Genomic DNA, 13,284 nt, shown 5'->3' with positions numbered 1-13,284 from the left:
ACTCCAAAGGTAAGCACACTGTTTTCTTAATTCAGTTTTGTTATTACATTACACTTTAATCAGCTTTAATATAACCATCACATGAATATATTGGCCCATTGTATCAGAACACACAAAAATATTCATTCTCCAATGACATTAGTAAAAACATTAGTAGGTCCTCAGATACTCATTCCATTGACTCAACATGAATCATAAAATTAATGAACACCAGACGTGCGCCCTCTAATAGATCAACACTCCAAATCTAAGATGCTCACTGACTGGGAACATCACCCAAATGACATCTTGACAGCATATAATACTCATTCACAGTTTTATCTAATTTGCTGTTTATTTCAAATTAACATTCTTTACCGGCTTCACATCAAAATTACACTGTTTTATTTGAAAGTTTTAACAATGCTAAAGGAACAACATGATCTTGTTACAAGTTGGCTAATTATATCCAGTATGTACAAAAAACACAATAGAACACAGACTACTTTGACATTCTATAAGATGTATGGACGTTAGCATGAGATGAAATGCCACATCATACTAATTAATTACTACTGTATTTCCATGACTACTGTATACTATCAATTACATGACAATCCTGTGAAAATGTCTGCCTCAAAACAATAAATAATTAAAAGAAAAAACATGGTTGGGCACACGTAAATTTGTTGCAGACAAACGCACAAGTCTATAGGACATAGTGTAATGGAATAATGAGACATAGACAAGAGATGCCCAAGGTTTGGGGTCATTTTAAATAAAAAAATGACATGGAAATAGATGAAAATAAAGTGTAAATACTCCAAAGCAGAGCTGGCGTGAACAAGACCTCGAGATATTTGAAGATTGGCCGCGTCTGCAGTCATGTGGACTCTGTATCACTCCGTTATGGTGAAATAGAAGCTGAGCCGAATGGCGACTCTCTCGATTTACTAATTGATCAACGTGCTTTCCCCCCCCTCATTAGCTAATGTAATATAATGAACCATCACTAGAATGGTGTTTTTAGCGTAGTCAATTTGCAAATGACGCTGCGTGTGAATGCTCCTGTCTCATGCCCTTCACCAAATGCAGCACACAGTGGTACATTTTAAGTACCCTAGTATTGAACAACAACTTCACAGTACGTACCATCTCTTCTTTACCGGAGCAAAGCATTTTCCACTAAATCATTGTGCCTGATTTAAGTTGCCCTGCTGCAGTTTGAAGCTCAGCTAACTTAGCGTAGCTTGCTCCCTGCAGACAAAGTCCATCTCTATAAACACATTGCTAAGCAATGTTTAAGTAAAGTGACGTAATTGTCATGAGTTTTTTGGGGATTTTTATTGTATCTTGATTTGGAGGATATGCATTATATCTGATATACTGCATTGTGATCTAGCTGCGGTTACATTAGCAGACATCTGATTTATCAAGATTCAGATGCACATTTGAAAGAGACTGGATTCCAACCTGTTACCTGATTCCATGAGTTTTTTTTCTCTTTTCCCTGAAATATGCAAGCATAGGGAAAACAATGATTTGAAAGATCTCACTTGAGCCTGCCTATGTAAATCCAGCCTGAATCATCATAGATTGAAAGATGAAGGGCTGGATCAACCCAAACAGGGCTGGACACACGGAGGATTTGAAAACACGGAAAGGAGAGGAGGGAGCAACAAAACGAGTGACAGCAAATGATCTAAGCGGCTATGAAGTACAAAAAAGTTGGAGGGTCGAAATAGAGCCTTTGTAGGAGCAAACGGTCGAGACTGATAAAGCACAAAAGGTTCTCAATCCGTGCCAAAGAGAAAGTTAAAACTTGCTGTTTGAATCAGTATGCTCGATGGGGCAAACAGCTGGACATTCAAAGTCCAGTCATTCAAACAATCAGTTCAGCGTTACAAAACGCTAGACTGTCGCATAATGAATAACCAACGGCCGTGGCATTAAATCAGCCTGTGAGCCGTCCATTGCAACAGCCAGAGGGCCGAGCCAAACGGTCACAGCCTATTTCGGTCTGTCAGATGGATAATCAGTCCATTCATTCCTCAATTAGTCAAATTACAGCGCATAATCATGCACTCACTGATGTATCGGCCAAGCGAGTCAGCATGATTGTCTCTGAGCTATCTAGACATCAAAAGAGCAAAACACTTCAACATTAACTCCTCTGTATTGTGTCGCTTGGTCAAGTCAACTGTTTCTCTACCAGAGGGCCAAGTTAACATCATTCTTTTCACTGAGAAAGCAACCTGTTTGTGCATGAATTGAAAGATTTGGTACAAAAAGCTATTATTAGAACAATCAGAATAATGATGATGTTGCTGTGGGACTAATGCTGGTTCATGAATACACTTACTGTAGTATAATAGTCAAAGTTGCAAAATCCTAACAAATTAGAGACTAACTAGCATGCTGTTGGATAGCCTTTGAGGTTCCACTATATACAGTGATTTTGTACATCCATCTGGTCATTTTCCAAACCATTTATCCGCACGAGGGTTGCTTTCTTATAAATCCTTGTGTGAAAATGTGTTCTTAACTTTTTTCAATAAAGTGCAAAATTTTATTGCAGTAATCCAGTTGTTGTTTGTTGTAGAATAAAGCAGAATTGCATCGTTTAATCTAATGTTATCAAATATTAAATTTTAAACACGCAAAACCCCAAACACTGCATTTTTATGAGCCATTAAAACAAAAGGCAGCAAACAGCATTAATAAGACATTACAATGTATTTGTAATACAAACAGCAACTGCATGCTAAGCACTATGGGAAACGCCACACAACTTAACAATTGATCGCTATTGCGGTGCATTTTGCCCTTCCTTGTAGTGTTTGTGATTTTAATTGGGTTGAAAGGCATGCATGCATGCATGACTCATCTACGTGGAAGGGTGAGGCTAAGTGTGGAAATGGGCCCATATGGCAATGAATTTTTCAGGTGTGTACATTAAGTGTCAATGTTGCAGTGATGGTGCTGAATAACAGCTAAAGAAGGTTTGACATAATTTCCGGTGGAAAAGTAAGGTGAAGGACTTTGTAGAAGTATGTTTAGGTAAATTAAAAAATATTTATTTATAGTATAACATAGTAGGCCACGAAGGAATTTTGGCCTTGGTTTAATGTCTCTCGGAGCTCAGGGATGGAGATGAAGGACGAGTAGTGCTGAGACGTAAGGCCTCTGTCAAGTTAACAAATGAAGGGCCTTTATGTGTTTCTACTTTGTCAATTACAGCCACAATTTTATCTGAGAGAGGAGCGATTCAGTATTAGCCAGAGGTTGCACTGCATTTTATTTCATGCACCCTCCAGGTTCCTGATCTTCTAGCAAAATCGGTTACCACCGGCCAATCATTTAAAACATCCATCCGTTCATTTTCTATAACGTTTATCTGCATGAAGGTCGCAAGGCAGTTGATATTGGCCTCATACATGCTGGTTGGGGAGAAAATGGAAACTCCACTCAAGAGCACTGGAGCTGAAATCTTAACCTAGAACTGTGCGAACAAGTACTCCCCCTACTTTGCCCCTCATTTAAAAACAATTTACTGTTATTGTTCTATTCAAGAAAAGGAAGGCGTTACGTAACCCTTGAGTGCCTGTTGTTGAAAGCTACCATGCAGCAGGCTCTGTCATAAATCAGTATACTAAACTAATACGGGTCTGGACAAAACACACAATAAAGTTAACAGTTCTCTAGTTAGTAGTAATGGGGTTGTGATCAGTGATGAGTTTGTGCTTCCATGGTAAGTGAAGTGCGTATGTGGGCTCACACCTCTCTGCACAAGGGCACACAAACACATAAATGAAGTGAGAAATGTTGCAGATAGGATGTTAACAAATACGCGTGAGATTCAAAATTACATCACTACACATTCTTTTTTGGCTATTGTGGCAGTAACACTTTGCTTAATTAGATGGCCAAAAGCCGAATAATGCAGGCAAATGCAACCTAGCATCTAAGCATACAGTATTACATAAGGATTTTTACATACATTTGGAATTGCTGACAACATGCAGTCTTGATAAGATCCTGATGAGAAAGAGTGTTTTTACTTTGGCCATCTTCATTGTTTTTTCTATGGCATCATCAAGGTATGGATTCTCACCAAAAGTACATTTGTACTGAGCAAAAGTCTTCATTTATTTTGCTAGTTGACATATAATGTCTGTTTACTTAGAATGCCATTAAGTAGAGCCCACACCTCCACCAATGATACTCTGTTATCAAAAAGTGAATAAAGCAACATTTATGAAGACTCATAATTGCATTCCCTTGTCGATCTCTTCCTGACCAAAAATAAAACAACAACATAAAAGCCCATATTTATAAAGTCATAAATGAATAACTATATTGAATATTGTGGATGTGAATTAAAAAAAAAAATCTTAATGAAATACACAACATTTCAATGCAGCGCTATCGGTCTTTGCGTCTTTCTCCATAGGTCGGGACTGAGTTGCGTTGCAGTGAGTTGCTGTTTCTTCAGTGTCGCAGCAGAAGCTTCTTCTTCATCAGAGGCTGCAAAGAGGAGGAGGTGGCTGAGCTAACGTTAGCCAAGGTCTGCTGAGGTATCCATCCACAGAGAGGTATGAAGGAGGCGTGAGAAACAGTGGGGCGGATGGAGTCAGGGGAGAGGAAGAGGACAGACGTGTTTGGGGAGAAAATGGGAAGACACATCGAAAAGACTTGTACAGTAATACACCGACAATACCGTCCACCGCAAACCTTTTCTAAGCACATTTGAATTAAATGATGAGACAAATGATAAATTAACAATTCACACTCATCAGGCACACTCATCATGAAATCAATTCAAGAGCTGCATGTTTTTGATCCTAAATAAGGTCACCAAAAATATTGGACATCTCTCATTATGATCCAGTGCAATTCTATATTACTTTAACTACAATTGCAATTATAAAAATAGCTAAGTTATTGCACCTGTCACCATGTCAATTAAAAGGTAGAAAAGATTATCCCTGTAAAGGCAAATGTAATAATAATTGTGTGTTATTATTGACTTCATGACAGAATGACACTTTGGAGTTTCTTTCCGTTGAATCAGTTTGTCTGCCAAATTGAAGCGAACCCATTAAAAGGAAAAGGGGTGGCCCCCACAAATCGGCCCCAGATGGATGATGTCAAATCACTTTCACAAACACATTCAGCCCTCCTTTTTCTTGGATTGACACTGTGTCATGATTATTTAATTGGCAGTGGGCTAGCACGTGAAAGTCATTAGAAGCAACCAGACTGAGGTCACATCTGAATGGTGATCCGAGGTCGCTTTTAGATTTGCCTATTAATGAGACATTAGTATAATCAAGTGTCACTCCCTTGTGGCCACGCTCCGAGGGCTTGCTTAAACTTGTTCGGAGTTTTCTGAGGCATGAATACAAATTTGCTGCAGGACACTCACTCTTGTCTCCCTCGATTAGGCTGGATTTACACTACATGGTTCAAGTGACAGAATTGCGATGGACCGTGGAAGCCAAAAGAAGAAAAGTAAAAACAAGAAATTGGATATCCTCAGATTGAAAATAGGCCACTTACAAATGTGGACAGAATTGCGAATATGTGCCTGCAGTGTAAGCAAACAAATCAGATATAACCTGTCAGAGTGAGTCTGATTCAAATACACCTGCTCAGCCAAAACAATACAAATAGGCACATTAGCAAACACTTCCTGTAACTGTATTATTATTGCTGGAAATCAGTGGTTCTTAACCTTGTTGGAAGTATTGAACGCCTCCAGTTTCTCATGCGCTTTCACCAAACTCTTCTGTATTCTCTCTCCATGCAGCTTCACTCATTCACCCCCAGCCATTTTCACTGAAGCAACCCCCTTCACTGCCAGCTGTTTTACTAGATTTTGGCTGATTTTGCAAGGCCACATATATATTATGTTCTATTTCTATGAAAAAAATATGGAACCTATCAAAAGAAAGATTAGTGTCTCTTCTTTCATCAGGGAACAAAAAGTATATTTCTATCTGTTTCCGTTTTGCAGCAATTAGCATTAGAATATAGCTAAGTTTCATCATTATTCACAAATCTGTTTAGAACTGTGAGTAAATTAGCTTGTTTTCAACATGGCCCTGGTTGATCTCTTACACGCCACTTGCTGGCTGTTTTTGGAATTGCTACCGTTGCTTCACCCATTTCAGAGGCTGCATCAAACCCTTCTGTATGCTCTTTCATAAAAAAACAAAAAAACATAAAACATTTAGAAATATGTCTTTGGGACACTTAAAACATTTAAAATAGAACATATTTCTATGTTTTTGGGAGCAAATGAGTTAAGGAAGTGTTCCTTTAGTGTTGATAGATAGCTAATTGTGCTGGACTAGAATTGCTCAACTTGCCATTGCAGTTGGGACGCTGACTCCCATTACTACAACACACAACTATATATTTAAAGAGCACTTTAAAGCAACCACTGCCGTTTTCTTAACATGGAACCCAAGGGCAGCAGATACAATGAAAAGAGCAGAGGCCCCAGAATTGAATCCTGTGGAACACCATATGTGAGTTCATAATGCACAAATTCATTTGACCACTTTCTTTTTTTCTTTGACAAAGGAAAACAAGAAGAAGAAGATAGGCTACGTTCACACTGCAGGAAAATGCGACCCAGAAGTGATTTTTCCCCCCAAATGCGACCTGTATCTGACTTTTTTATGTCAGTTTGAATGGCTCAATTTTGATTTTTTCATATCCGACCTGGGTCGCTTTCATATGTGGTCCTAGATTGGATACGTATCCGAATTTTTGCAATTTGACTGCAGTCTGAACGGCCCGGTCGCATATATCCGACCTCGACGTCATAAAAAGTCCAATATGCGCTCCGCGCGGGGGCATGACTCGGGAGACGTCGGCAAAGTTGTTTTGAGTATTAGTTGTGACTTTATATTTGACTTTAATTTAATCCCACTTGAAACATGAAGCACAAAGTTGACATTTGTGGTGATATAAGTAATTTTGTCACGCAGACGGCTCATTTGTTATGCGCAGCAAAGACGTGACGTCATCATTAGGGGGGGAAAAAAGGAGAGGGACCGTGAGATGAGGCACTTGGACAGGCTCGCCTCATTTTCACAAAATATTATTTCTACCTCCTCCTGCATCACTCCTTTGTAGACTTACAAAAGTCTGTGGCCCTGACACACTGGACCATATGTGTTTACTTCCGCAAACACAGAGTTGTGAGTGACATTGTATCTTCTTCTGTGCATGCGGGTCACTTTAGGAACGTATACGTTCACACAGCAGACAGACTGAGGTCCCAATTAAAAGGTAATATGAACGCTTACTCCAAAAAATGGGATTTCACCCAAAAATCAGATTTGAGCATTAAGACTTGCAGTGTGAACAAAGCCATAGTTAGTATGAATGGATTACAATGATAAAGTCACGACGTACAATCACAACAGCCACAAGTCGATTACTGAGCACATTAAATTCCCTGCAACACACACAGGCCAAGCAATGTATGCGTGATCACCTGCAGCCAATCGTGGCCAAGCACGGTGTGTCATCACGAACCATATGAGGTATGTGATTTGATCTCGACCCGAACCCCTGTGATTGACTCACCAAACTCGTGGGTTCGATCAAACCCAGGTTAAGAACCACTGCTGTAACAATGAAATGTTCCAGTACATTAGAGCCATGAAGATCATTGCTGAAGGAAAATAATTGCAGACGGTGGCCAACAGAGTAATGTTGAGGTCAGCCTCACCAAAACTGATCAGGAAGAAAAATCAATCCAACGAAATAAATTACAACCTTTTTAGTTATTATGTATGATTTGGCCGAATTTTTCGAACGTTCACTTCTGTGTTGCAGCAGCCCTATGTTGACATTTGTGTCATTGTTTCAGTGCATTTTGAAGAAAAAAAATTGTCAAAACATTTTTTATATGAGCTCTAAATTGGATAAAGGCACATGCAGTGTAAATCCAGCCATCTAAGCAAATATTTCATTGCTATTACAGTGTTGTGTATTTTGTGTTATGTGGTGGAAATCTTAGATATGATCCAGATTTGATTTGACAAATACAACAGCTGCCCACCCCTTAAAAGTAGCACCATAATTATGCAGAAACATTACCATGATAGTCGTCACAATTACAGTCCGGTTCTCCATCGCTGAGCTGTCATTGGACAAGGAATTTTCATTCTGGACCAAGACAAGTTTGTCAATGTCATTCCAGTAACCAATCTGGGGAAAAGGGAGGGGGAAAAGTGACAAAGAAGAAATCATTCAATTAGTCTGTTTTATAGCTCAACTCAACCGAAAACACAATTACAATAAAGACAAGGAACAAACATGAATAAAACTAATAAGAACAGATAGAAAAAGTGAAAAGCTACCCAACAGAATGAGTCCGGCCACAAATTTCCCCCCGGAACTGATGAAATTGAGTGCAAGCCAAAAACTTTCAATAAAACGCACTACACTGTCGGAGGAACTGAAATGAGATGCTGTTTTATTTGTTGTCTTTATTGTAGGACTCCGTGTTTCCTCCAGTAAGAAAATATTAGTAGTAAGCTCATTGTGATGAATGGATCTAGCTTGATGTTTTACGTCTTTGCAGACTTTTATGTACGGCAAGGTTAACTGTGCCGAGATGCTCCCAAATGTACACATCCAAGGAAGCTCTGATAACGTCGTCGGGAGCGTTTCTTCACAAAACGCCTGTCACAGATTTTGTTCTATGCTTCCTTAGACTCTTTCTGCATCTCCCCTATACCGCTTGCTTCCGAATGAGCCGCTGCTTGTTTGGTGAGGAAGGAGGATATGTTCCTACATTGGTTGGTTGCCACTTGTACAATGCTTAATTTGATCTCGCTATGCAATTGAAGTGCTCTGTAGTACTGTATGCAGGACTTTGTTTACTTTCCAGGTATAAAGGGTAATTATGTTTGAAAGCAGCATCTTTTATTTACGGCAGGGCAGCCAAATGTTACAGCTCATTTGTATTTTTGTTACAGAAAGTCTGAGCACTATTTTCTTGTCTCTGTCACACTGATCGTTCTAGATAATTAAGAAAATCCTGGGTCAGATTGTTCAAACAGGTTGAAAATTAGCAAAATCATTGGTAGATAATAGCAATATGTCTCGTGCTATCCACCTGGCCAATCCCCTTGTAGCAGATCAAGCCAGAGAGCCCTGATGCTAAGTGAGCTTATCCGGATTGAAGCATATTACGACGTACATATCAAGCGTCGATGGTCAATGTGTCTTGCAATTCACATGAGTTCTCTCGGCTAATAGCTGCCTTTTCATAAATGAACAAGTGCTAATAACACTTTGGTTGGCTAGCCCACAGCTCTAGCTTGTCATTTGAGGACCCAAGGTAAACACAGTGAGGATCCCCTTTCACCTATTTGACGAAAGGTGAGTTTTGTGATTTAGGCCACTATGTCCTCCTTTTGAAATCTGTTACAATGATCTAGCATCTTAAGTTAGCCTACTAATATTTACTACCAAAGCTTTTGATTATTAATATATATCATCATCTAAAAACCGTGAATTTGAGAAAATTCTCCTTTTCCTTGAGCTAGATAAAGTCCTTAAAATCATTTTTGAGGAGTATTATCCAACAGCTGAATCATCTCAATCTACTGTAATTGTTTAGAACATTAACAGGCATTTCACATTAAGCAATTCCAACCACTGTTCTGCTCTATTATCTATATTCTATATCTGTAATATATATGTATAATCTATAATTACTATAATCTGGATGATGAAGAGTGTACCTTTCAACTGTAGAATTTTTATATGAGAAAATAACACATATTGAAACCATAATTTATTAACGATTATTATTATATAGCAATGATTATGTTTTGCAATTGAACAATATGCATAATTCTTTTTATTCTATCCAACGTAATATACCGCAAAATAATTTTAAAAATATGGACATTCTGAAAAATGGTTGTGAAAAGGAATCCCCATAGGTACAGAACTGCATGATATGTTTAGGGACAGTTTTGTTGTTGCAAAGTGAATATATGTTAATTTAGTGATGCTAAATTGTCAACATTTAAAGTATTTAAATTTTAGCAATTTTGGAATTAGGATTTTTAAGATTATGTTAAAAAGGCCCCATTCTCCAAGTTTTGAAAAATGGCATTGTTTGTTTTTTGTTGTGTGCGTGTGTGTGTGTGTGTGTGTGGGTGGGGGTCGATTAAAATCAGAAATCAGATTTTTTTCAGGCTGAAAGACATGACGTCAAAAAGTAACCCAAAACGGTCATTGTAACAATACATTTTGACCTTTAACGCCTTTTAATTTGCTTGTTTTGTGCCTGTCCTTGACTTAATGTTTTCCCTGAGATTGTTTTTAAATGCCAGGGTTTATGACACCAGAGAGGCAAAACACGCACACCCAAGACGCAGCCTTCGTTCCTCTGATCCTCAAGTTTTTTTGTTGGCTCCTTTGCTTAGTGTGACCTTGTGTTTCCTGCTTGCCAGCTTTTGCATTTTGACTTGAGTTGGAGGATACATCAACATTTCCCAAGCTTTCTGACAGCCTTTGTTGTTTTGTTCCTCCAACACCGCGTCATCTAACACTGTCAGGCTTTATTTTCAGAGTAATATATCATTCTAAAATGATGACCGATAAAAAAGCCTACCTTGCGTGGTCCGTTGCTTTTTAGCTCAAACACATCCATGGTATAATTGATTCTCCGACCAAAATGATCAAACTGGATATTGCCAGTCAGGCCCTGAATGCGCACCTGGATTTAGAGTACAAAAAGAGACATGTCAATCCAAAAGACAACTAATGTAAAGTTGTTCATGTTGTAAATGTATGTACTGTAAGGATGGCTCATATAATGAATTCCCAACATTGAGTAAACAGTATAAACAAGCAAATTAAAGCCAATTGTAGCCTTTCAATCAATGAAAAACCCAACTTCAATAAGCACCTGCTTTAGTGCTCGTTCCATATCAATTCCTTGATTCCACGGAGCTGCGGGATTGGCCAAGCAGTCTCCAGCATTCCCCCGTCGACTTATGTCAATTTTTTGACGGCGAAGAGTGCGAAAGGCTTCAGCCATCACGAGTACACCATCGTATGTTAAGGAGGAAGTATACTGAAGATTGAAGGCGAGAGAGAGAGAAAACACACACATTACGTAACCAGTGTGTGTAAATAGGAAAAAGTTAATGAAGTAGATTAACTTGCAATGAAATGAGAAATTTGAATCTGAATAAGGAATTAATATGGTAGATGTTCAATATATGGTCTAGTTGAAAAGTAAGAGGTCTCTTTTGACAAATTCATTAAAAGTACCACACGCCCCAGCAGGGAACTTCATTGCACTCATACAGCTGCAAACACCGCATGCCAGGCCTCACGCAGACGCTCAGGTGGGGGCACTCAAACACACAGCAGGCAGCCTTGGCTTCACAGCAGAAACAACTGCAGGCACGGCGATTGGAGGATAGCGAGAAGTGAGACGACAAATTCAGCGGATGTTCTCCGCACCTTAACAGGTAGCTTTCTCCTTGCTGACATCTTGATTTGTATCCCTTCAAGGGTGCAGCAGGCGGCTGCGCAACGCAGTTAACGTCTTTTCATTCCTAGCCTTTGGGTGAGTGACTGTGGCTGATATGACAAGTATAGAATCTTGAATCTACTTTTAGATGTAGCTAAATTTAGTCATAAAATATTTGAATATTTAATTATATCAAATGTGCTTACATTTATTATATTTTTGGTCTTAGTTTATAAATAAATACAGCTGGCCCTAATGAGTGAAATAAGTGCCTGGGTGCCCCCAAATTCTAATAAATGGTAACCTTTAATCTCATCTGGCAACCCAGCTATAAATAATCTGAACCAACCTGATCCAGGCAAACATGCAGTGCACGTAAAAAGCATCCACATCACTTGACTTTATCTTTTGTTACATCACCAATTTATTCCAAAGTAAACAGCTAAGACATCATGGTATGCACACATTATCTTAACCCTATAAAGCCTAAACCAAAATCCGATTATTTGTAAATAGAGTATGTATTGGTCCTTTTGAACAAACAATTAAAAAAATAAAACATTTTTTAAAATCAACTTCCACAAATGAATTTTTATTGTGTCGTATTTGATGCATCCGGTCGCAATTCTTTAAATGCGTACATTTATAACTGTCAAAAATTTTATAATAAACAGATATATAAACATATGAGTGTTTCCAAATATAAGGAAGAACATTTTCCACTACGTATTAAGTATAGGTTTCTCTCCTTTCTTAATTGGGGCGATTTTGCAAAGTCGCTGGAAAAGCACTCAGCTGTGTAATACTGCCCTCTAATGGATTATCCATACAATGCATGTGTCAGATTATAATAGGGATGGAACAATATCCAAAAATCACAATACAATATTATCTCGATATCAAGCTCACAATACAATAATTATAGCGATATTGTGGGGAGGTTCCATAATCATTTTTTTCATTAGGGATATTTTGTGATAATCTTATTATTATAGAATATTCACAAGGTGGTCATTGAATTGGTTGAATTATGAAATAGTTTGGATTGATTGCTTTTGCCTTGCCTTAATTCAATACTTTATTTATTATACCCCAGGTGTTTTTTGTACTACATATCCATCCATCCTTTTTCTTAACAGCTTAGTCCTCACAAGGGTCGCGGGGGGCGCTGGAGCCAAGCCCAGCTGGCTTCGGGCAGTAGGCGGGGCACACCCTGAACTGGTTGCCAGCCAATCCAGGACTGTACTACATATCTTTTTTTCTAATAATTTGGTAAAGTAATCCATTTGTTGTCTTTTTAGGATGGATAAAAGTTTATTTTATATATAGATTTTTTTATATTTAGATTCTGCATCTTTTGTTCTATGTTTGAGAAACATTCTATCTAGAAGATGTTTTTTCTTACAAGCATTTTTCAACCCATTTGTCATCCAAGGATTATGAGTAGTATTTTTTCAGTTTTGTGCATAAATTGTAATCTTTTTACAATATTTATTATATGAACGCATGCGTGAAAGAATTATAGGCATCATTGATCCAAAATTCTGCTTCTATGAGCAATTGAAATGAAAAATAAGGTTTAGGCATCCATCCATCCATCTTCTATGCCGGTTAAGGACATGAAGTCATTACATTAGCTTTAACGCAGGCCGTGGCAAAGTAAAAAAATAAATAAAATGAAATGAAAGAAAACAATTTTAGGCATAGACAGGTATTGATCAAGACATCCCATTGTCTCTCTAATAAGCAAACACTGATGGTGTCGTGCAAAGCAAATA

General features: G+C 38.2%; 1 protein-coding gene across 10 annotated transcripts in view; it reads right to left on the bottom strand.

Moving 5' to 3' along the window:
- Positions 1–13,284, bottom strand: part of gria4a (glutamate receptor, ionotropic, AMPA 4a) — a 126,795-nt gene that overhangs the window by 48,434 nt on the left and 65,077 nt on the right. For 8 of the 10 annotated variants that reach the window (XM_077565074.1, XM_077565075.1, XM_077565076.1 and 5 more), the window contains exons 8-10: positions 10,934–11,101; positions 10,637–10,741; positions 8,101–8,211 (exon numbers count right to left, since the gene is read on the bottom strand). In XM_077565074.1, the coding sequence (XP_077421200.1) occupies positions 8,101–8,211; positions 10,637–10,741; positions 10,934–11,101 (384 nt within the window). Of the gene's footprint in view, positions 1–75; positions 4,549–8,100; positions 8,212–10,636; positions 10,742–10,933; positions 11,102–13,284 lie in introns of those variants that run through there. The other 2 variants (XM_077565083.1, XM_077565084.1) reach the window with 2 other exon arrangements.

Source organism: Vanacampus margaritifer, chromosome 5 (assembly GCF_051991255.1).
Source record: "Vanacampus margaritifer isolate UIUO_Vmar chromosome 5, RoL_Vmar_1.0, whole genome shotgun sequence".
In the NCBI taxonomy this organism is placed as follows: domain Eukaryota; kingdom Metazoa; phylum Chordata; class Actinopteri; order Syngnathiformes; family Syngnathidae; genus Vanacampus; species Vanacampus margaritifer.
This window is presented reverse-complemented; position numbering and strand designations above follow the sequence as displayed.